Here is a 23,346-nt window from a genome sequence, read left to right as displayed (position 1 = left end):
GACTTAAACCCTAACATATCAATAATCACATCAAATGTAAACAGTCTCAATATACCAATTAAAAGATATTGGCAGTATGGATTATAAAATATAGCCCAACTATATGCTGTCTGTAAGAAACTCACTTCACATATAGGAATATCAGCAAGTTGCTTGTGGAACTAGCGAGTAGCAGAATGGAAACAGTATGTTACCCTGATACCAAAGTCAGGCAAAGACAGTACACAAGAGGAAACTGTAGACTAGTCTTCCTCATTATAGGCTCAAAGATCCTTAACCAAGTGTTAACAAGTAGAAGTCAGCAATCTATAAAAGGAATTATGCATCATGGCCAAATTGGGTTTATGCTAGGGATGCGAGGCTTGTGTAATATTAAAAAATAATTCAGTGTAACTTACCGTATTCACAAACTAAAGAAGAGTAATCTCATGGTTATATCATCAATCAATGCAGAAAAAGCATTTGATAAAGATCAATATCCATTCATGATAAAACTCTCAGGAAAATAGGAATAGAAGAGAATTTCCTGAACTTTATAAAGAACATGTATAAAACCTTCAACTAACGTGATACTTAAAAGTGAAGGACTGACTGCTTTCCCCTAAGCTCAAGAACAAGGCAGGGATGCCCTCTTACTGCTCTTACTCCACACAGTGCTGGAAGTTCCAGCTAGTGGAATAAAGCAAGAAGAGGAAGTTAAAAGGCATATAAATCAGAAAGGAAAAAATAATAAAATTGTTCCTATTTGTGGTTGACATGACTGTGTGTAGAAAATCCCAAGGAATCTACACAATAAACTCCTAGAACTCATAAATGAGTTCAGCAAGGTCACAGGATATAAGATAAATATGTAAAAAATCTTATTTTATTGGGGCTGGCCTGGTGGCATAGTGATTAGGTTTGCATGCTTCTCTTTGGTGGCCAGGGATTTGCAGGTTCAGATCCTGGATGCAGACCTACACACTGCTCATCAAGCCATGCTGTGGTGGCGTCCCACATATAAAATAGAGGAAGATTGTCACAGATGTTAGCTCAGGGACAATCTTCCTCAAGCAAAAAAGAGGAAAGTTGGCAACAGATGTTAGTTCAGGGCCAATCTTCCTCACCAAAAGAAAAAAAAATCTTTTATTTCTATATATTTGCAATAAACATGTGGACATTGAAATTAAAAATACAGTACTACTTGATACAGTATCTTAGTATTGCTCACAAAAGAATTTTAAATACTTAGATGTAAATCTAACCAAATAGGTAAAGTACTTGTATACTGCAAATTTTAAAATGCCAGTGAAATAAATCAAAGCAGATTTAAATAAATGGGGAGGCATACTGTGTTCATGAATTGAAAGACTCAACATAGTAAATATGTCAGTTGTCCCCAAATTGATAGACAGATTTAATGCAATTAAGTAAAAAGTCCAGCAGGATTTTTTGTCTATATAACCAAGATTATTCTAAAATGTATATGAAAAGGCAGTAGACATGGAATAGCTAAAACAATTTTGAAAAAGAGGAATCACTCTACGCAGTTTCAAGACATGCTGTATAGCTACAGGAATCAAGATTGTGTGGTATTGCTGGAGGAATAAATTGGTAGATCAATGGAACAGAACAGACAGCCCAGAAATAGAACCACAGAGAGGTGCCCACTGACTTCTGAGAGAAGTGCAAGAGCAGTTCAGTGGTGGAAAGATATCCAAAGGCTCTAGCATCATTTGTTGAAAAGGCTGTGCGTAGGCAAAACACAAAACAAAACAAAACTCAAACGTCACACCGTGTAAAAAAATTAACTCAAAATGGTTCACAGACTTAAATGTAAAACATGAAACTATAAAACGTTTAGGAAAAAACAGAGAAAATTACCAAAATCTAGAACTAGGCAAAGAGTTGGCTTTGACACAAAAAGCACAATCCATAAGGGTAAAAATCGATCAGTTGGACTTCATCAAAATTGGAAACTTTTATTCTACAAAAGACCATGTTATTAGGATGAAAAGACAGACTACAGACTGGGAGAAAGTATTTGTAAGCCACATATCCAACAAAGGACTAGTTTCCAGAATATAGAAAGAACTTTCCAAACTCAACAGTGAAAAATCACACAATCCAATTAGAAAATGGGCTGAAAACAAGGAGAGATATTTAACCAAGGAAGATATAAAAATGGCAGATAAGCACAGACAAGATGTTTGACATCTTTAGTCATCAGGCACAGTGGCTAGGTGACTTAAAGCCACAGTGACTTACTATCACACACCTATCAGAAGAACTGAAATAGAAAGCTGTAACAATGCCGAATGTGGTGAGGGTACAGAGAGACTGCATTACTCATGCATGCGTTGCTGGTAAGAGTGTGAAACAGTACAGTACCCTGGAGAACAGTTGGCAGTTTCTTCTTAAAAACTTAACATGCACTTACCATACAGTCTAGAAACTGCACTCTTAGGCATTTATCCCAGAGAAATGAAAGTTTATGTTCACACACAAACCTGTATGTGAATGTTTATAGCAGCTTTAGTCATAATAGCCCCAAACTAGAAATAACCCCAAAGTCCTTCAATGGGTGAGTGGTTAAACTGTGTACATTCGTACCATGGAATATTCCTCAGCAGTAAAAGGAAATGAACTAATGGTACATGCAATAACCTGGGTGAAACTGCAGATAATTACATTGAGTGAAAAAGCCAATCTCATAAGGTTACATATATACCGTATAATTCCATTTATATAAAATTCTTGAAATGACAAGATTATAGAAATGTAGAACAGTTTAGTGGTTGCTAGAGGTTCCTATGGAAGTGAGAATAGGGTAGGGGGGAAGTTGCTATAAAAGGACATGAGGAATCCTTGCAGTGATGGAAATACTCTGTACCTTAACTATAAATGTCAGTATCCTGGTTGTGATATTGTACTACCGTTTTGCAAGGTGTTAACCATTGGGGGAACATGGGTAAAGGGTACTTGAGATCTGTCTGTATTAATGATTACAACTGCATGTGAATCTATAGTTATTTCAAACTAAAAACTTGAATTAAAAAATTGATTACTGAGGGGCTGACCTGGTGGTGTAATGGTTAAGTTTGCATGCGCCACTTCAGTGGCCTGGGGTTTGCAGGTTTGGGTCCTGGGTGCAGACCTAGCCCACTCGTCAAGCCATGCTGTGGCAGAATCCCACATAAAATAGAAGATTGGCGCAGATGTTAGCTGAGTGACAATCTTCCTCAAGCAAAAAGAGGAAGATTGGCAACAAGTGTTAGCTCAAGGCCAGTCTTCCTCACACACACACATACAAAAATTGATCACTGAATTGTAGAGTCTAGGTGGTTGATATACAGGTATTCACTATAAAATGCTTTCAAATTTACTGTGTATAGTCAGCCCTCTGTATCCGCAGGTTCCAAATCCACAGATTCAGTCATCCTTGGATCGCAAGGCCTACAATGGTTGTGTCTGTACTGAACATGTACAGTGTTTTTCTTGTCATTATTCCCTAAACAATACAGTATAACAAGTATTTACTTACCATTTACATTGTATTAGGAAGTAAATGTAATCTAGAGGTGATTTAAAGTATATGGGAGGATTCGCATAGGTTATATGCCAATACTATGCCATTTTGTATAAGGGACGTGAGCATCGCTGGATTTTGGTATCCGTGGGGGTCCTGGAACCAGTCCCGTGCAGATACCAAGGGATGACTGCATTTGAGAATTTCTGTAATAAAATATAAGTGAAAACAGATTTCTCATATCTGTAGAAGCAGTGCGTCACCATTACATCTTTATAATACTATAATATATATGTTAAATGACAGTTTGAAAAACAAATCCAGAAATCCCACACATGGGTCTTTGTCCAAGTGAAATCAACTTACATTCACACAAAAACCTGTGCACAAATGTTTATGATGGCTTTATTCACAATCATCAAAAACTGGAAACAGCTGTAATCCCTTAGCTGGGGAGTGGATAAACAAACGGATACATCCTGTGATAGAATGCTACTCAGCGTTAAAAAGGAACTCACTGCTAACACAGGCAACATGATGAATGTCGAATGTGCTCTCTAAGTGAAAGAAGCCGGGCTTAAAAGATTGCATTCAGTGTAGTTCCATTTATATGACATTCCTGCAAAGAGAGTATAGAGGCGAAAATCAGATTAGTGTTTGCCCGGGGCTGGGACCAGGGCACACAGTGGTTCAGGGCTTGAGAGAGCTGTTCTGTGTTTTGATTTTCTTGCTGGTTACACAGCTGTGTCAGTTAACCAAAACTCAGAGAACTGTACACAAAAGAGGATGAATTTTACTATATGTAAATTGTGTATTAATTTTTAATAATGAAAAAGTGTGGCCATTGCTGAGGGAGACCAGTATCTTGACTAAAAATAAGCAAAATCACAGGTAATTTTAGTAAATACTTTTTCAAATGACACATGTTCATCTTCTCTCCTATCAGTACCCACCCTTTCTCATACTCTCTTTTCCCAGTTATAAATCTTCTCTAATGTTTTGATGTAAAATTCACACATACTAGAGGTGAAAAAACAAATTGGAAGGATTAGTTATTTTACTACAGCATAAAATTAAACTCTGAAGTTGATATGTTTAATTATTAGTCTATGTTGAAAGTACAAATTGAGTTCAGAAAATGAATTACAGTGGCTATTGGGGAAGATGTGGCCATTTTTACTAAAAAGTGTTTCACTAGAAGCCAACAGGATGAAAGAGATGCTAAAAAAGTGTAATATCATCTTAGCCTCCACAAAGGTAAATATTCAATGAGGAAAGTAATGTTTACACTTTTAGCTTTATTCTATCACAGCTGGGATATCTTAGATCTGTCAACTAAAGTAACTCAGAGAGACTGGATAGCTGCCCGTGAGTTTGTGAAGGCTGTTGTGTGGAAGAGGCAATAGATGGACCTCGTGTTGCTCTGAGGATACAGTTGTGATAGATGTCACGAGGAAGTAGATAGGTTTTATACTTAGAAGTATGGACTTCGTGACAACCAGACCAGTACGAAAATGAACTGGAACTACCTCTGGAATATTAGGCACTCTGCTTTGAAATGTTCAGAGACACACAGTGTCCGTTCTCTGGACTCTGGTACCCTGTAGATTGACTTTATTTTGTATCTCATTTTACGGTTTTAATATACTGTTTATATGTGTCATTCCAAATGTCTTCTCCAGGCTAAGCTTCCTCAGCTTTCCTTCTCTCATACAGTTCTTTGACCATCAGTCCTTCTGGTCCTTCCTTGTCTCTCTAGTAAGCAGTGCGCCTGGTAAAACAGGGTGGTATTTGTCGTGACCTGTCTTCTAGCCTGTCCACATGTTAGCAGGTGGTACAGCTATCTTTTATATCTGACTGTCTATAGACCCAGTCTTAAACTTTTGTTCTCATTTTCCACAATTTTAACTATGTGCTTTTAAATTTTTTATTTAGTGCCTTGAATAGTACCTGCACATAGTAGGCATACTTGAATGGATGAATTTCACCCTCTGTTGCGTGTTTTCACAAAGGTAACAATGGTTCACATTGAGGTTACTTGAAACATGCAAAACCTTCTAACTAGTTGTTTTTTTCTTTCTATACAGGAATTTCGGCAGAAAGTAATGCTGGGAACTCCTTTCCTAGTTATTTGGCTGGTTGGTTTTATAGCAGACCTAAATATTGATTCTTGGCTCATTAAAGGGCTAATGTATGGTGGTGTTTGGGCTACAGTACAATTTCTTTCAAAGTAAGTATGTTGTTTTTAACTATATTTTAACTATACATGAGGGAGTATAATTTGGACCTGCTATATAAAATTAATGTTTTGTATGTTTAGAACATTGGCTTTGTGTAACATGTTTGATCTTAATTTAATCTTAAAAAATTTTGGCAAATTTGTGTGTGAAATCTTTTAAAATTTTAACATTGTTAAAATGTTCCTAAAGGTGCTTTCAGTGACAAAGTCTAGCATCTAATTTGTAAGGCTGAAATGGTTTTAAAACATTTTGGTAGACGTGTACTTGCATTTGTTGAACTCTAAATGTAATATACATGGTGCTTGTTTTTAGGTAATCATAATGCTTGAGCTTACCTTTCCATACGAGTTATATTTTCTTTCATCATAGGCAGTATGTAAGAAAGAGGTTTGATTTTTAGGAGCAAAGTAGAGTCTAAGCATGTAAAGTAGGCTCCGTTTTTTCTTTTTAATTTTCTCTCTCTTTTTTCTTTAAACATTATGATCATTCCATTTTCTTTCGGTCCGTAGATTTCCACTTAATTTCCATTCCTTTAGTACCTTGTTTTTACCTAAATTTCAAAAAAGAGTTCTGAAAATAACACACAGAGACAAAAATGACTTGTAACACACTTGTGTTAACTCTCAAAAAGGGGCTTAATTCTGGGTAATTAATCTCAATTTTAGTATTTCTAGGAGTTCCAAGGGCTATTATAAATAGGAAATCACCAAGACTTTCTATTTAGCCTACATGAATGATTGATCCTGCTTATGTTTTAATAAGATTTATTTTTCCTAAATTCTAAATACTGTAAATAGTGACCTTCAATTCCACTAAATTGTAGCCAGTTCATTCTGTTTGAAAAGAGGTGCTGAAGCTTAATGGGAGTGTGTAGGTAAAGAGAAATGAGGAAACAGAGAAAATATGAGGATTGCTTTCTACTCATGTGTCAAAATTATAGTATCTGTGGTGAATAATACGCTGAATGATACAGTTATATATGTAGTCATGTGTCATTAACTATGGGATATGTTCTGAGAAATGTGTTGTTAGGTGATTTCGTCGTTGTGTGAACATCATACCACGTACTTACACAAACCTAGAGGGCATAGCCTACTACACACCTAGCTGTGTGGTATGAATCTTGTGGGACCGCTGTTGTGTATATGTGGTCCGTTGACCAGAACGTTGTTATGCGGCACGTGACTGTATGCTAAAGTGAATTGTTGATTTAAAAGAAGAGGAATAGCCTGAAATCCTGAAGGTGAAAAGTAAAGGGAATATAATTTTAAGTCTTGGTGAACTAAAAGGAGCTCAGAATCTTGCCGAGTCATTCAGCTGTGAACTCATTTATTATTGATTACTGTGAAAACAGCCTTAGGAGTTAAGTATCCTGGACTTCTGGATTTTAGTTAAACCAGAGTTTGCTATGTAGAATGTGTGTCTAATTTTCATTTAGATAAATAAAGATTCATTTTTACAGTGAAATATAGAGCTCAAATTTTACAAAACTTGTGTTTTCCAGATCCTTTTTTGATCATTCAATGCATAGCGCATTGCCCCTTGGAATATATTTGGCAACCAAATTCTGGATGTATGTGACGTGGTTCTTTTGGTTTTGGAATGATATCCTTTGGTTATAAAGATCGTATCTAAAGCAATTTTTGTTTGTTTTTAAACAAATGTTTAATAGTAATTTAACATTGGGACCGAACTACTCACGATTTGCTGTATTAAAAAAGTATTCTTAGAAAAATAATTGGGAACTAATGTAAATATTGTTTTTAAATGTTTTATATTGAATAGCTTGCTTTTGAAAGCTGCTTTAGATAACAACATCAGTAATAATAGCTGCCATTTACTGAGTGTTTAAGGGCATTTTCTTGAATACTTTGTACTCATTTAACATACATCCTATATTTTAGTATTGTTATCTCCATTTTATTGATGGGAAAATTTAAGTTTAAACAGGGTAAGCTGTCATCCTTGCTCAGCGCCATATGGCTGGCTTCTGGGAAAGCTGGGAAAGAAATACGTACTTGTTTGACTCTATAACACGTGTTCTAAACCTTTCTACTAAACTTCTGATTTTCATGTTTTAGTATCAAACTTTTCTCTAAATATTTTCTTAATTTCACAACTTATTTTGCTGTGGTCGGTAACGGTTAATTTTCTCTTTTGCTTCATGGAAAGCATGTAATGCTGTATCTTCAAATGTTTACTAACGAGCAAATTATTTCAATGTAGTATACTTTTAAAAAGTAACGTAGTTGGAAATTATGAATGTGTGTGTGTGAACATGTGTGTGTATCAAAGAAATAAGACCAGTGTCAACTTTTGGTATTGTTACATAGGTCAATCAGTAGGGCAGTCTGATTTATTATAATAAATAAATTATTATAATAAATAAATTTCATGTTTGTTCATCATTTTTCAAAACATAAAGTATATAAAATACGTTTTAAACAGTATGCAGCTCTCGGGGACTTGTAACTGTTCTGAATGAGTTTAATTAATACGTGGTTTCACTTCCCAGTCTTGCGTGGTATAATACTGTATTCTTTTTGTTCAGTTGTTTTGTATTTTAATTGAAAACAAAACATGCTTATTTTACTTTTGAGAGTGAGGCACAGAATTGAAGCTACACTTGTAGTTCTTTTATTCTTACAGCATTATGTGATTACTTTCAGAAAGTATACTACTTTTAAAATACTTTCTGGGCATAAGTATCTATTGAAATTTTTCCATGTGGCAGTTTTCGCTAGCTCATTCTGGGTTAGTATTATACCTTGACATAAAAATTGTTTTTCAAGGATTTATTGAGTATTAGAATTGTGTTATTGGGACATTTGATATGAATAAAACAGATCTGCTTATTTTCATTACCTCATCTGTTTTAGATGTATAAAAAACACTGACCTCTGAAATGACTTTAGTATTCCAGACATATTTTCTAACTTTGTTTCCTAAATTGGACAGTAAATTTTATGTTCAAGGAAAAAAGTCAGATTCACATCTCAAAATAATTTTAGACTGTTGCCGTACTCTTAGTCTGTTATGCGTGTAAGTGAGAAAGGCAGAAAAATTAGTAAATTACCAAATAATGAAAACTTTACGCCAGACAAAAATAACCAAAGCAAAAAGTAACACATGTTGGAGAGGTTGTGGAGAAAAAGGAACCCTCATACACTGCTGGTGGGAATGCAAACTGGTGCAGCCACTATGGAAAACAGTATGGAGATTTCTCAAAAAATTAAAAGTAGAAATACCATATGACCCAGCCATCCCACTACTGGGTATCTATCCAAAGAACTTGAAGTCAGCAATTCCAAAAGTCCCATGCACCCCTATGTTCATTGCAGCATTGTTTACAATAGCCAAGACGTGGAAGCAGCCTAAGTGCCTATCAACTGATGATTGGATAAAGAAGATATGGTGTACACACACACACACGCACGCACATGCGCACACACACACACGATGGAATACTACTCAGCCGTAAAAAAAGGATAAAATCATCCCATTCACAACAACATGGGTGGACCTTGAGGGTATTATGTGAAGTGAAATAAGCCAGATAGAGAAAGACAGTCTCTGTATGACTCCACTCATATGTGGAAGTTACACATGTAGACAAAGAGAACAGATTAGTGGTTACCAGGGGAAAGGGGGGTGGGCACAAAGGGTGAAGTGGTGCACCTACAACGGTACGACTGAAGTTTCACAAGGTTGTAAACGTATCATAATCTTTTTTTTTTCTTAAATTTCACTTCTTTGTTTTGTTTTGACTCTTTTTTTAAGATTGGCACCTGAGCTAACAACTGTTGCCAGTCTTTTTTTTTGCTTTTTCTCCAAAAATCCCCCCAGTACATAGTTGTATATTTTAGTTGTGGGTCCTTCTAGTTGTGGCATGTGGGACGCTGCCTCACCATGGCCTGATGAGTGGTGCCATGTCTGTGCCCAGGATCAGCAGCAGCGAAACCCTGGGCCACTGAAGCGGAGTACGCAAACTTAACCACTCGGCCACGGGGCCGGCCCCACTATCATAATCTTAATAAAAAGTAAAAAAAAAAAAAAAACAATAAAACCTTTATGCCAGCGAGTTTTATATAGTATAATTTGAATCTTTTGCTTTGCTTTATTTGGAGAGAGTATAAAATAGCTTTGCAAGTTTCTGAAGCTGGGGAGTTGAGAATGTGAAAGGTAGATTTTGAAGGGAAGGCTAGAACAATCAAGTCTATTTAACTTTCCCTATTTGAATAATTCTGGCTTTAAAATAGAATGGCATATAATTCATTTTTTAAATGCATTGAGTAAATTTCACATGTTAATTTTTCGAATAAGAATTGTAGTATGAACAGTGAGCATACTAAGTTCTATACTTGTCTGTAACGGAGGGCTGGTCCTAGTGCTCTCTCACAGAATTCTTGAAAAGTGGAATATACTATAGTGTAGGACATACCTGACATGTGAAGTGTTGCATAAGTGCATATTATTGTTTATGCATGACTCTTAAATCTAGTTAAGTTTGTGTCCAAATGGACTTTAAATGTGCATTTATAGTTTCTTTTGAATGTATGTGTATGTGTGCGTGATATTCATGGAATGTAGAATGAAATCACAAACAAACTTAAATTCTGATTATCCAAAAAAACTTGACACTTCTCTATGTTATAAAAGAACATATATATATCTAGGCCCTGTATGATTTTAGAGCTACATTTTTTGTTTTTTGGTATTAAATTTTTGAGACCAGAGAGTGGAGCAGAAAGGGAACAGAAAGGAGCCTGGAATAATTTATAATGGAAGCACAAAGGCTGTTAGACAGGAAGGAGCTCTGAGGCTCATAATACGAGGCCAGGATTAAGGTGCAGCGAGAGAACGCAGCAGCTGGCAGGGTCCACCGCTCTGCTGTCCTCAGCCTCTTTGTTGTTGCTTTTACCACTTGCCTCATGCAACTCATGATTACATATCCATAATTAAAGCTGGTTAGACTAGTTTTGAAAAATAGAGTTAGAGTCAATTTTCATTATTCACAGTACTTATGTTCTGTAAAGTCTCTGTGAATACTGAATTAGCAAATACTGAACCTATTACTCCTGGGGGAAGAAGGTGGTTAGATTACTGCAACATGTTTGTCAACCAGTCACTACATAACCTTGTTTTACATGTTTCTGTTTAAACATCAAATTTAATATTTATTGTTGATCATTAACGTTCAGCTCATGGCCAACAGCACTATAACCTATGCCTGAACAAAGCATATCTGACACACACATTGTAAGGCACGCATTTCTCAGTCTTCTTGCACTTACAAACATTAGACAGCATTTGAGCACTACACTTGGAGGCCATTTTAAAAAGCAGAATCATCAGGGGCTGGCCCAGGGGCGGAGCAGTGGGGTTCGCATGCTCCGCATCCCTGGCCCAGGTTCGCTGGTTTGGATCGCGGGCACAGACCTATGCACCACTTGTCAAGCCACGCTGTGCCAGGCGTCCCACATATAAAGTAGAGGAAGATGGGCATGGATATTAGCTCAGGGCCAATATTCTTCAGAAAAGAAAAAGCAAAATCATCAACAAAGAGCACAAAAACTGCGAAAAATGTGGGACTAAATAGACCACGGAAAGGACACTTGTTTACAGCATGAGAGAGTTGAAACAGGAAGGCAGAGTGTCACCTTGTCGACTCAGCTGGGAATGTGTGTGAAGGAGATTCTTACATTTGCCGCTTTGTGCATGTCCACGGATGACTGAAAAGCACCGTGAGTGTTGATTGTGGGGTAACAGATCAGTTGTAATGAGTTGGCCTGAGGATCACCTGTGTGAACTTTTAGTTTTCATGATATGATATCCAATAAGCATTTTGTGGTGATAATAAATTTCATGTTGATAGAAACTTTTAATAAATAAGTTCTTATTCTTTTCTACTATTCATTAATTATCACCCCATATGTACTTTACATTAATTCAGTGCTTTTTTGTTTATAGCTCTTTCAGATACATTGTTTTACTTGTTTCTCAGAATAATTCTTTGAGACTAAAAAACAAACCACACAAATCATAATGCTGTTTTCTAACTGATGGAAAAACGGAAGTTCAGAGAAGTTGTACGTCTTGCTCAAAATCACGTAGGTGATTATCAAGGGTCTGGGGTAGAACCCAGCTTTTTGCCCTGAGACAGTGTATCTTCAGATGTCTTTATGTTAGACTCTGAGCATGATTTTAAATTCATAAAGCCCCCTCAAAAGCAATTTGACAACCTGTAGAAAGAGCTTTAAATCTCTCTTAATGATTTCTTATTCGTAAGTAAATAATCAGAGATATGATCAAAGATTTATTTACCAGGATGTTTATTATTGTACTATTAGGATAGGGAAAAAATGGAAACAACCTGAATAGGGGGATAGTTCTATCAGTTACACTACATAACAGTATGGGCTAAAATAGCAATTAAAATACTTTGCTAAGATTTAGGGGCTGGCCCAGTGGCATAGTGGTTAAGTTTGCATGCTCTGCTTTAGTGGCCCGGGGTTCGCAGGTTCAGATTGTGGGAGTGGACCTACACACCACTCATCAAGCCGTGCTGTGGTGGCATCCCACTTACAAAATAGAGGAAGATTGGCTCAGATGTTAGCTCAGCGACAATCTTCCTCAAGCAAAAAGTGGAAGATTGGCAACAGATGTTAGCTCAGGGCCAATCTTCCTCACCAAAAAAGAAAAAAAGCTTTTCTAGGATTTAATGATATGAGCTGATACTTAAAGTGTATATAATAAGCAAAAACATTATATTTATGGAGTGATTCTAATTTTGAAATGCAAAAAGGATAAGAGTGGCAAGTGAGTACATATAATTTTAGCTGTGGTTGTCTCTGGGTGTTGGATTCATGAGTAGTTTTATCTTGTTTCTTGTCCTTTTATTTATTTGAAAATTTTGTTTATTGACCATATAATATAATAATCATAATAATCAACTGTAAAATTCATTGTCATAGCCAGGACAGTCAACTGTGGTTGGCACCACTTTTGAAATATTGATTATTTCATTATAGAAGGTTATTAGATTTCTATTTCTATTTCTATTTCATTCTATAGGTTATTAGAAATTTTATGTCTAAAAATAAATCATTTTTCAGTCATATTTTAAGTTAAATTAAGTTTTTAAACTAAAGATAGACATGAAGAACTTTTAGAGCCTGGGATGATTACATATATAAAAATGAGGAGAGTGTAAAATTATCATTTTCCTCTATGCATTTTCCTTTTAACCATTCTTTTCTATAGTTTACTCTTAGGACTCCTTCAGTTTACTGTGTATTTTTCCTAGTTTCCTTCTAATATCCTCTAAGCTTTTTAATACCTATCTTCCAGTACCCAATCACCACCTTCTATGAATTCCAAAAATATTGCTATATTCTTGTATATCTTTTTTTGTGCGCTTGTGCAAAAGTTCTCTGAAGTCACTAAAGATATTCTATTTAAGATATTATCCTGTGTATTTGACACTGTGTATAATGAATGATGGGGAGGAGCAGTATCTTTCTTGCCTATTAGAGAAGCCATTGCTTCGGCGTACTCTTTCCTCGTTCAGTTGTGGTATCAGCCTTGACATTGCTGGCTCACATGGCAAGGAGAGAGGGAGAGAGATCTCTCCCTCTTCTTTCACTTATAGGGCCGTAGGCTTGTCGGCTTAGAGTCCTACCCTTATGACCAAATTTAACCTTAATTACCTCCTAAAGACCCTGTCTGCAGATCCAGTCACATTAGAGTTCAGGGCTTCAGCATGTGGATTTGGTGGGGGCCCTATTTAGTGTCAGAGGACCCGGGTGAGATTGATGCAGATTCTGACTTTGTCTTCTCATCTGCGTTTTTCAGACTGCTTCTACAGGTGGAGGCAGGATTAAGAACTATGCAGGCAGCCTGCCTCCCCAGAATCTTCTTCTTTCCTTGACTTCCAGCGTGAACTCTGTGGTATACTGTGGCTTGTCCCCTTTCCAAAGTTGTTCTGGTATTTGGCTGGGCAGTTGGTTTGTTTGATTTACTATTTTTGGTTCATTTTGTAGGGTATTATGATAAGTTAGAGCTGCATTTCACAGCAGGTATCGAAGTAACATCCAAGTAGAGTAGAGAGTTAAATGTAAAAAAATAATTCCATAAACATTTAAAAACATCGATGACAAATACTTGTTTTATCTCCAGTTGGAGGACTGTTTACAATAGAATAACACTTCTTTTGCCTCTAAAATTGGCAACACTTTTTTCTTCACTCAATGATCAGTATATGTTGCTAGTGTGGTTATAAATTGGTATATCTTTCTGGAAATAATCTGACAGTATAAAATATATATCAAGCCTTAAAAATGTTCATACCTGAAGATACTGTTCCCATAATATTTAGTGAATTAGGACATTCTGCTCAGTGCTTCGAGGAAGCAGAATAGCATTGATAATAGGAGCCTGGGTTTTAGTATCAGCTCCACCTCTAATTCTCTCTTAACCTTAGACTACTTAATTAACCTCTCTCTCAGTTTTGTCACCTGTAAAGTGGGGATAGCAGCAGAATTTATCATAGGATTCTTGTGCAGCTTAAATGGCACATAATTGGTGATTAATGTATTTATTTTATTAGTGTTAATAAATACACTATGGTCCCAATTATGATAAAAAACACACTGCCAAGTAAGAGAAGACATCTCTGGGTGGAATTATTGTTTTTCTCTTTATACTTCTTAGTGTTTTTTTAATTTTCATCAGGAATAAAGGTTGTTTTAAACCTTTACCAAAAAACTCATGCTATTTATAGAGAATGCCTATTTCAGTTAAATTTTTAAAATTAACTGGTCTGAACCTGTTGCTGAAGCTAATTTCAAACCACCATTTGAAGATACCTAATCTCTTTGCCTTTAAAGAACAAGCAAAGAAATTCTTTAAGTTCATCTGATGTTTAATTCCTGAATAAATCCCTTTGAAATCTATAATCATTTATTGAGCTGGTAGTTAGCCCCTTACAAATTTAATCCTGGCTATAAGAACCTGACCTGTTATTTACTTGTCAGCAACTTTTTGAAACTTACAGTAAGTAGAGGTACTGCCCCTAAAAAATGCCAGGGTTTCAGCATTCTTCACACATACATTTACTCTTTATTCTCAAGAGATTTTTAGCTGGTGGAGCAGCTGAAAATTTGACTTCCTATTTATTCTGTGTTTATTGTATCAGTGGATTTTGTGGAATACGGATGGTGGAAGTGGGGAGAAAATAAAGGACTGGAAAAAGAGACATCACTTTTGTATATGGCAGGTGATAGTAACTACTCTTATCTTCTTCCTTTTTTTCTCCTGTATTTTAAGCGATTTTTGAGTGTTTTGGTAATTAGCGAACAAATATATGATCATTTCATTCAAGAAGCTGTTCTTTTTATCTTTGCTTCATAAGAAATATAAATAGTGAGTATACATGATAATGTCAAAAAATCTTACAAGATTCTTGTATGATGCTTGTACCTACATAAAATATTGAAAATGATATTTGAGTAGCCCAGATATTTTTTCTCATAACTGTGTTGCTTTGGCAACATTGCTTTATTTCTCCTAGTGTTATTTAAAATAGTCTTTGACTTTTCACTTATATTTATAAATACCTAGTAGATTTCTTATGTTTTCATTAGGTAGAAAAATGTGAACATAGAAACTATTTTTATTTTAAGCAAGTTTATAAATATCTTTTCTACAATTAAAGTCAACTTGAATGTGTTCAAAAAAGGCAACAGAGTATTTAAAAGCAATCTTTAAAATAGATGGGTGTGATAACTGAAGTGTTTGTAGATATATAAAGATTTTACTGCATATAGATACAGTAATATGTTAATAACTTTGAACATGAGAAGTCCCTTCATTTTTGTCAAAAGAAATAATGATCATTTAAAAATAATGTGTTCACTGAATTTTTAATGTATTCACTGATTTTTAAAAAGTATCACATAAGCCTAACCTACATGATTTACAGTTTGTAAAGAAGTCATTATTTTTACTTTTTGTGTTAAGTAATATAATGGAAAAATGTATCTATTTTGATGTAATAGATAAACTAGGTTGTATTTTTTTGATGGTAGGTGGTTTTTTGTGTGTGGTAAAATTTTGTGGATTCTAAGTTTACCTATAATCGTAACTCATTTATCATTGCTTCTTTATATTCCTTGACTTCAGGCACATCTCAACTTTTTATTTATCCACCTTCCATTCCTTGCTAATAGTGTTGCACTTTTCTACAATTTTGGAAAATCTTGGAAATCAGATCCAGGGATTATTAAAGCTACAGAAGAACAAAAGAAAAAGGTAGCAAGATACAATCTAACTAGTCACATGTGTTTAACTGCCAAATTATCAGTGTTTATAGCAGATAGAGCACAAAGGAAGAAACTGTTTTTTAGAATATGGAGAAGTTTCAAACCAAACTGAGATCATGTGTAGTTTCTGCTCACCCTGGTGCTCTTGTGATCCTGTCCTTAACGCTTCCATGACGTTTTATAATTTCTTGTTTCTCTCCGTATAGGGCTACTGTGATTGCTTTGAGGGACGAATACAATATTTTAAACATTTCTATAAACCCTCAGCAAATAATAACGCATTCACTAAATGTTTGTTGAAATACGGTATAAACTTGAAGGCCAATAAATTGGTTGATAATGCAGATATATTGTTCCAATAACTGAAATATTTGTATTTATGATCCAGGGAACCCCCTCATCTATGACCCAGGTACTTAGGAAACCAAATTTATAATCTAAAGATGGCACGTAAGTAGAGACTTGGACAAGAGGCATTTAGATTATCTTAAGAGCTCTTTTATACAGTTTCTGAAAGCAAAACAAATCCTGATGAGTTATTCCTGTCCACAGTAGATAAAAACACTGGCACGTTCTTATGGTTGGGTTCCCCTTTTTCTAGGCTGACAGAAATTGCTACCCTTATGTTAACAGCTTTCTTCAGACATTACTGCTAATTGGTTTGCCAGGTTATCTTAGTCATAATCTAGTTCTGAAGATCACTTTTTTACTGGAGTTAGGTTTATTTTCATGTCTTAATCATCAAAACCCAACCATTTCTTAGGGTAGGTAACTTAGTTTGATTGTTGGAGGAGTATTTCCGTAATTAAATTTAGGGTTGCCTCTTTACAAATCCAAGAAATAAAATTCCTGTTTTCATACTGTAATGAAATAGCAGAAGTAAATGAACATAAGATTTTATTATTTTGAGCTGACAACATTGGTTAATTGATGACAAACATCATGTTCACTGATTCATGTTGATGGCACAGTAGTTGGTGAACATTGTTCCATTTTGAATAAAATCTCTCTGTTTTTGATTCACAGACAATAGTTGAGCTTGCAGAGACAGGAAGTCTGGACCTCAGTATATTCTGCAGTACCTGTTTGGTAGTATTTTTTCTTTATGCTTTCCCCTCTCCTCTTCCCTTGGCGGTGGCAGAGCACAGAGGTTGTGGGGAGTGAGGAGAATAGTTTCTTTCTCTGAGCACACTTCATGCCCCCAAAAGTGCCTTTTAGACTGTGGGACAAGAGGACAGGTGGCGAAACGATGTCTCCTTCCCGCTGTGCTTACTCCTGACCTAGCCCCTGACTACACTTCTGATTCAGAGCTGCCATTCATTCGTGTTCATTCTTACTCTTTTTCTCTTTTAAAATGTAACTCAAATAAAAAACTAAGTAATAACGTATTTAAAATCAAAGGTTCACTGTGATTCGCTAATATGTTCTCCTAATTACACTTTAAGAAACTTTATTCTTATATTTAAAGGTCACAGTGGGAAAATCCATTAGATATCTTCTAAGATAACATGACCTCTAAACTGGTTCAATTTGAGTAGTGTTTGCCTGTATTAGAGTGTTTATGCAACTTTGAGCACTGTTTTATCATTTCTATTAAAAGTTGTCATCTTCAGGTCATAGATAAAGATATAAATGAAATTAAATAGCATTTACTTATGGAATCAGATATAGTAATATTGACATTGTTTCTTATTATAGACATCAAATTTCTATAGAATAATACTGTTTTGTGATTTTATTTTCTGCTTAATTTTTATAATTAGTTCTTGTGAAACATGTATAGACTGCCACAGTGGTTAACCCATGTTTTCTTACACAGAAACTGAAATAGTCCCAAATCATACCTGAAACTAAAGGCTCTTACAGTTATATCTTTAATTTATACACTGCAGCTGAGCTAATGTCTTAATATTGGAATAATAGTAAAATAATTGACTTAGAGTTATGGAATAAAGGTTTTTGAAACTGAGCTCTAATTCTATGGATTCCTTAAGTTGTTCATTTAACATTCTTTGACGAAACAGTAGTTGTTTTGAATATTCAAAATACATGCAGGGGCCCCCTGGTGGTGTAGTGGTTAAGTTCACGTGCTCCACTTCAGCAGCCCAGGGTTTGCAGCTTTGGATCCTGGGAGCACACCTATACACCGCCCATCAAGCCGTGCTGTGGTGTCCCAAATACAAAGTAGAGGAAGATTGGCACAGATGTTAGCTCAGGGACAATCTTCCTCACCAAAAAAAAAAAAAAAAAAAAAAGGGAAAAATATATATAATGTATTACTTTGGTAGCAACTTGAGGGTGCTGACTAGATTCCTTTGCATTTTCAAGCATTCTTTTAAAAAGTTTTTGTTTCTGTGCTTTACAATGGATAATTTACAAGATTGTAATTCTTTTTTTTTTTGAGTTCATAATAGTTTACATCATTGTGAAATTTCAGTTGTACGTTATTTCTTGTCCATCATCACATAAGTGCTCCCCTTCACCCCTGTCCCCAGCTCCCATCTCCCTTCCCCTGGTAACCACTGAACTGTTGTGTTTGTGTGTTTATCTCCCACATATGAGTGAAATCATATGATGTTTGTCTTTCCACATCTGGCTTATTTCACTTAGCATAATACCTTTCAGGTCTATCTGTGTTGTTGCAGATGGGATCAATTTGTCTTTTTTTATGGCTGTGTAGTATTCCGTGGTATATATATACCACGTCTTTATACAGTCATTGGTCACTGGGCACTTGGATTGCTTCCACGTCTTGGCTATTGTGAGTAGTGCTGCAATGAACATAGGGGTACACAGGTCACTTTGGATTGTTGATTTCAAATTGTTTGGATAGACCACCAGTAGTGGGATAGCTGGGTCATATGGTATTTCTATTTTTAGTTTTTTGAGGAGTCTCCACACTGTTTTCCATAGGGACTGCACCAGGTTGCATTCCTACCAGCAGTGTATGAGGGTTCCCTTTTGTCCACATCCTCTCCAGCATTTACTTTTAGTCTTAGTGATTATAGCCATTTTAAAAGGTATAAGATAGTATCTTAGTGTAGTTTTGATTTGCATTTCCCTGGTGATTAGTGATGTTGAACATCTTTTCATGTGTTTATTGGCCGTCTATATCTTCTTTGGAAAAATGTCGGTTCATGATATCCTCTGCCCATTTTTTAATTTTTTTTTTTTCTTTTTTGAGGAAGATTAGCCCTGAGCTAACATCTGTTGCCATTCCTCCTCTTTTTGCTGAGGAAGACTGGCCCTGAGCTAACATTCATGCCCTTCTTCTTCTACTTTCTATGTGGGACGCCTGCCACAGCATGGCTTGCCAAGTGGTGCCGTGTCCACATCTGGGTTCCGAACCAGCGAACCCTGGGCTGCTGAAGCAGAACATGCGAACTTAACCACTGCACCACTGGGCTGGCCCCCCCCACCCATTTTTTGATTGGGCTGTTTGGTTTTTTGTTATTCAGCCATGTGAGTTCTTTACATATTGTGGAGATTAACCCCTTATCAGATATATGATTTGCAAATATTTTCTCCCAATTGGTGGGTTGTCTTTTTGTTTTGATCCTAGTTTTCTTTTGCCTTCCAGAAGATCTTTAATGAAGTCCCACTTGTTTATTTTTTCTTTTGTTTCCCTTGTCTGAGAAGACAGGGTATTCGAAAAGATCCTTTTAAGTTTGATGTCACAGAGTGTACCACCTATATTATCTTCTAGGAGTTTTATGGTTTCAGGACTTACCTTCAAGTCTTTGATCCATTTTGAGTTTATTGTTGTGTATGGTGTGAGAGAATGGTCTGCTTTCCTTCTTTTGCAAGCGGTTGTCGGGATTCTCCAACACCATTTATTAAAGAGACTTCCTTTTCTCCATTGTATATTCTTGGCACCTTTGTTGAAGATTAGCTGTCTCTTGATGTGGGGTTTTATTTCTGGGCTTTCACTTCTGTTCCATTGATCTGTGTGTCTGTTTTTGTACCAGTACCATGCTGTTTTGATAACTATGGCTTTGTAGTACATTTTGAAGTCAGGGATTGTGATGCCTCCAGCTTTGTTCTTTTTTCTCAGGATTGCTTTAGCCATTTGGGGTCTTTGGTTGCCCCATATGAATTTTAGGATTCTTTGTTCTATTTCCATGAAGAATGTCATTGGGATTCTGATTGGGATTGCATTGAATCTGTGGATTGCTTTGGGTAATATGGACATTTTAACTATATTTATTCTTCTGATCCATGTGCATGGAATCTCTTTCCATTTCTTTATGTCGTTATCTTTCAATAATGTCTTATAGTTTTCATTGTATAAATCCTTCACCTCCTTGCTTAAATTTATTCTTAGATATTTTATTCTTTTTGTTGCAATTGTAAATGGAGTTGTATTCTTAGGTTCTCTTTCTTTAAGTTCATTAGTAGCGTCTAGAAATGCAACTGATTTTTGTAAGTTGATTTTGTACCCTGCAACGTTGCTGAAGCTGTTGATTATTTCTAATAGTTCTCTGATGATTTCTTTAGGGTTTTCTATATGTAAGATAATGTTGTCTGCAAACAGTAAGAGTTTCACTTCTTCATTTCCTATTTGGATTCCTTTTATTCCTTTTTCTTGCCTAATTGCTCTGGCCGAAACCTCCAGTACTATGTTGAATAAGAGTGGTGAGAGGAGGGACACCCTTGTCTTGTTCCTCCTCTCAAAGGGATGGCATTCAGGTTTTGCCCATTGAGTATGATGTTGGCTATTGGTTTGTCATACATGGCCTTTATTATGTTGAGGAAATTTCCTTCTATCCCAATTTTGTTAAGAGCTTTTATCGTAAATGGCTGTTGGATCTTGTCAAATGCTTTCTCTGTGTCTATTTAGATGATCATGTGTTTTTTATTCCTCATTTTGTTAATGTGGTGTATCACACTGATTGATTTGCGGATGTTGAACTATCCCTGTGTCCCTGGTATAAATCCTACTTGATCATGCTGTATGATCTTTTTGATGTATTGCTGCATTCAGGCTGCCAGTATTTTGCTGAGGATTTTTGCATCTGTGTTCATCAGCAGTATTGACCTGTAGTTTTCCTTTTTTGTGTTGTCCTTGTCAGGCTTTGGTATCAGAGTGATGTTGGCTACATAGAATGTGTTAGGAAGCATTCCATCTTCCCTAACTTTTTGGAATAGCTTCAGAAGGATAGGTATTAAATCCTCTTTGAAAGTTTGGTAGAATGCTCCAGGGAAGCCATCTGGTCCTGGGCTTTTATTTTTGGGGATGCTTTTGATTGCTGTTTCCATCTCTTTACTTGTGATTGGTCTATTCAGATTATCTATTTCTTCTTGATTCAGCTTTGGGAGGTTGTAAGAGTCCAAGAATTTATCCATTTCTTCTGGATTGTCCATTGTGTTGGCATATAGCTTTTTGTAGTATTTTCTTATAATTCTTTATATTTCTGTGGTATCCATGGTAATTTCTCCTCTTTCATTTCTAGTTTTATTTATCTGAGCTTTTGCTCTTTTTTCTTTGTAAGTCTGGCTAGGGGTTTGTCAGTTTTGTTTTATCTTCTCAAAGAACCAGCTCTTGTTTCATTGATCCTTTCTATTGCCTCTTTTGTTTCAATTGCAGTTATTTCTGCTCTGGTTTTTATTATTTGTCTCCTTCTGCTGACTTTGGGCTGTGCTTGTTCTTCTTTTTCTGATTCAGTTAGGTGTAATTTGAGATTGAGTATTTGAGATTTTTCTTTTTTTGATGAGGTAAGCCTGTATTGCAATGAATTTCCCTCTTAGTACTGCTTTTGCTGCATGCCATATGAGTTGGTATGGTGTGTTTTCATTTTCATTTGTCTCCAGATATTTTTTGATTTCTCCTTTAATTTCTTCAGTGATCCATTGGTTGTTCAGTAGCATGTTGTTTAGTCTCCACATCTTTGTCCCTTTCTAAATTTTTTTCTTGTAATTAATTTCTAGCTTCATAGCATTATGATTGGAAAAGATGCTTGTTATTATTTCAGTCTTCTTAAATTTACTGAGGCTTGCCTTGTTTCCCAACATATGGTCTATCCTTGAGAATGTTCCATGCACACTTGAGTAGAATGTGCATTTTGATGTTTTGGGATTGAGTGTTCTGTATATCTGTTAAGTCCAACTGATCTAGCTTTTCATTTAATTCCACTGTTTCCTTGTTGACTTTCTGTCTGGATGATCTGTCCATCTATGTGAGTGGAGTGTTGAGGTCCCCTACTATTACTGTGTTATTAATAATATCTCATTTTAGGTTTGTTAATATTTGCTTTATGTACTTTGGTGCTCCTGTATTGACTGTATAGATATTTATAAAAATGTGCTATGTCTTGTTGGTGGAGTGTCCCTTTGATCATTATATACTGCCTCTCTTTGTCTCTCTTTACTTGTCTTATCTTGAAGTCTACTTTGTCTGACATAAGTATAGCAACAATTGCTTTCTTTTGTCTCCCATTAGCTTGGAGTATTGTCTTCCATCCCTTCAGTCTGAGCCTGTGTTTGTCGTTAGAGCTGAGATGTGTTTCCTGGAGGCAGCATATTGTTGGGTCTTGTTCTCTACTCCATCTCACCACTCTGTGTCTTTTCATTGGAGAATTCAATCCATTTATGTTTAGGGTGATCATTGATATATAAGGGTGTAATGCTGCCATTTTATAACTCATTTTCCAGTTCTCCTGCATTTCCTTTGTTTCTCGTCCTGTGTATTTTGGTCTGCCAATTGAGTTATGTAGTCTTTTATGTTGGGTTTCTTTGTTTTCTCCTTATTTATTATTTGTGTCTCTGTTCTGGTTTTTTGTTTAGTGGTTACCATGATGTTTGTGTGCAAAATCTCATAGATAAGATAGTCCATTTTCTGATGGCCTCTTATTTCCTTACACTAAACCGATTCAATCCCCTTCCCCTTCCCCTCCTATGGTGTTTTTGTCACATCTTAGTCCGTCTTGTGTTGTGAGTTTGTGGTTAAAATGACGAGATTATCTTTGTTTTTGGTTTTTTCTGTCCCTTTATCTTTAATGTTATACTTTAGTATTTCCTTCTTTTTTATGGCTGTTAATTTTCATTGTGTGTATATATACCACATCTTCTTTATCCATTCATCTGTTGAGGGACACTTGGGTTGCTTCTATGTCTTGGCTATTCTGAACAATGGTGTAATGAACATAGAGGTGCAATACATCTTTTTGAATTATTGATTTCATGTTCTTTGGATAGATATCCGGAAGTGGAATAGCTGGATCATATAGTGTTTCTATTTTTAATTTTTTGAGAAATCTCCATACTGTTTTCCATAGTG

General features: G+C 35.8%; 1 protein-coding gene across 1 annotated transcript in view; it reads left to right on the top strand.

Moving 5' to 3' along the window:
* Positions 1–23,346, top strand: part of ZDHHC17 (zinc finger DHHC-type palmitoyltransferase 17) — a 92,014-nt gene that overhangs the window by 52,839 nt on the left and 15,829 nt on the right. The window contains exons 9-12 of the mRNA XM_014841693.3: positions 5,596–5,738; positions 7,253–7,353; positions 15,935–16,059; positions 17,097–17,159. Of these exons, the coding sequence (XP_014697179.2) occupies positions 5,596–5,738; positions 7,253–7,353; positions 15,935–16,059; positions 17,097–17,159 (432 nt within the window). The remainder of the gene's footprint in view (positions 1–5,595; positions 5,739–7,252; positions 7,354–15,934; positions 16,060–17,096; positions 17,160–23,346) is intronic.

This window comes from Equus asinus, chromosome 4 (genome assembly GCF_041296235.1).
Source record: "Equus asinus isolate D_3611 breed Donkey chromosome 4, EquAss-T2T_v2, whole genome shotgun sequence".
NCBI lineage: Eukaryota > Metazoa > Chordata > Mammalia > Perissodactyla > Equidae > Equus > Equus asinus.
The sequence above is the reverse complement of the archived record's forward strand: the minus strand, read 5'-3'. Positions and strand labels throughout refer to the sequence as shown.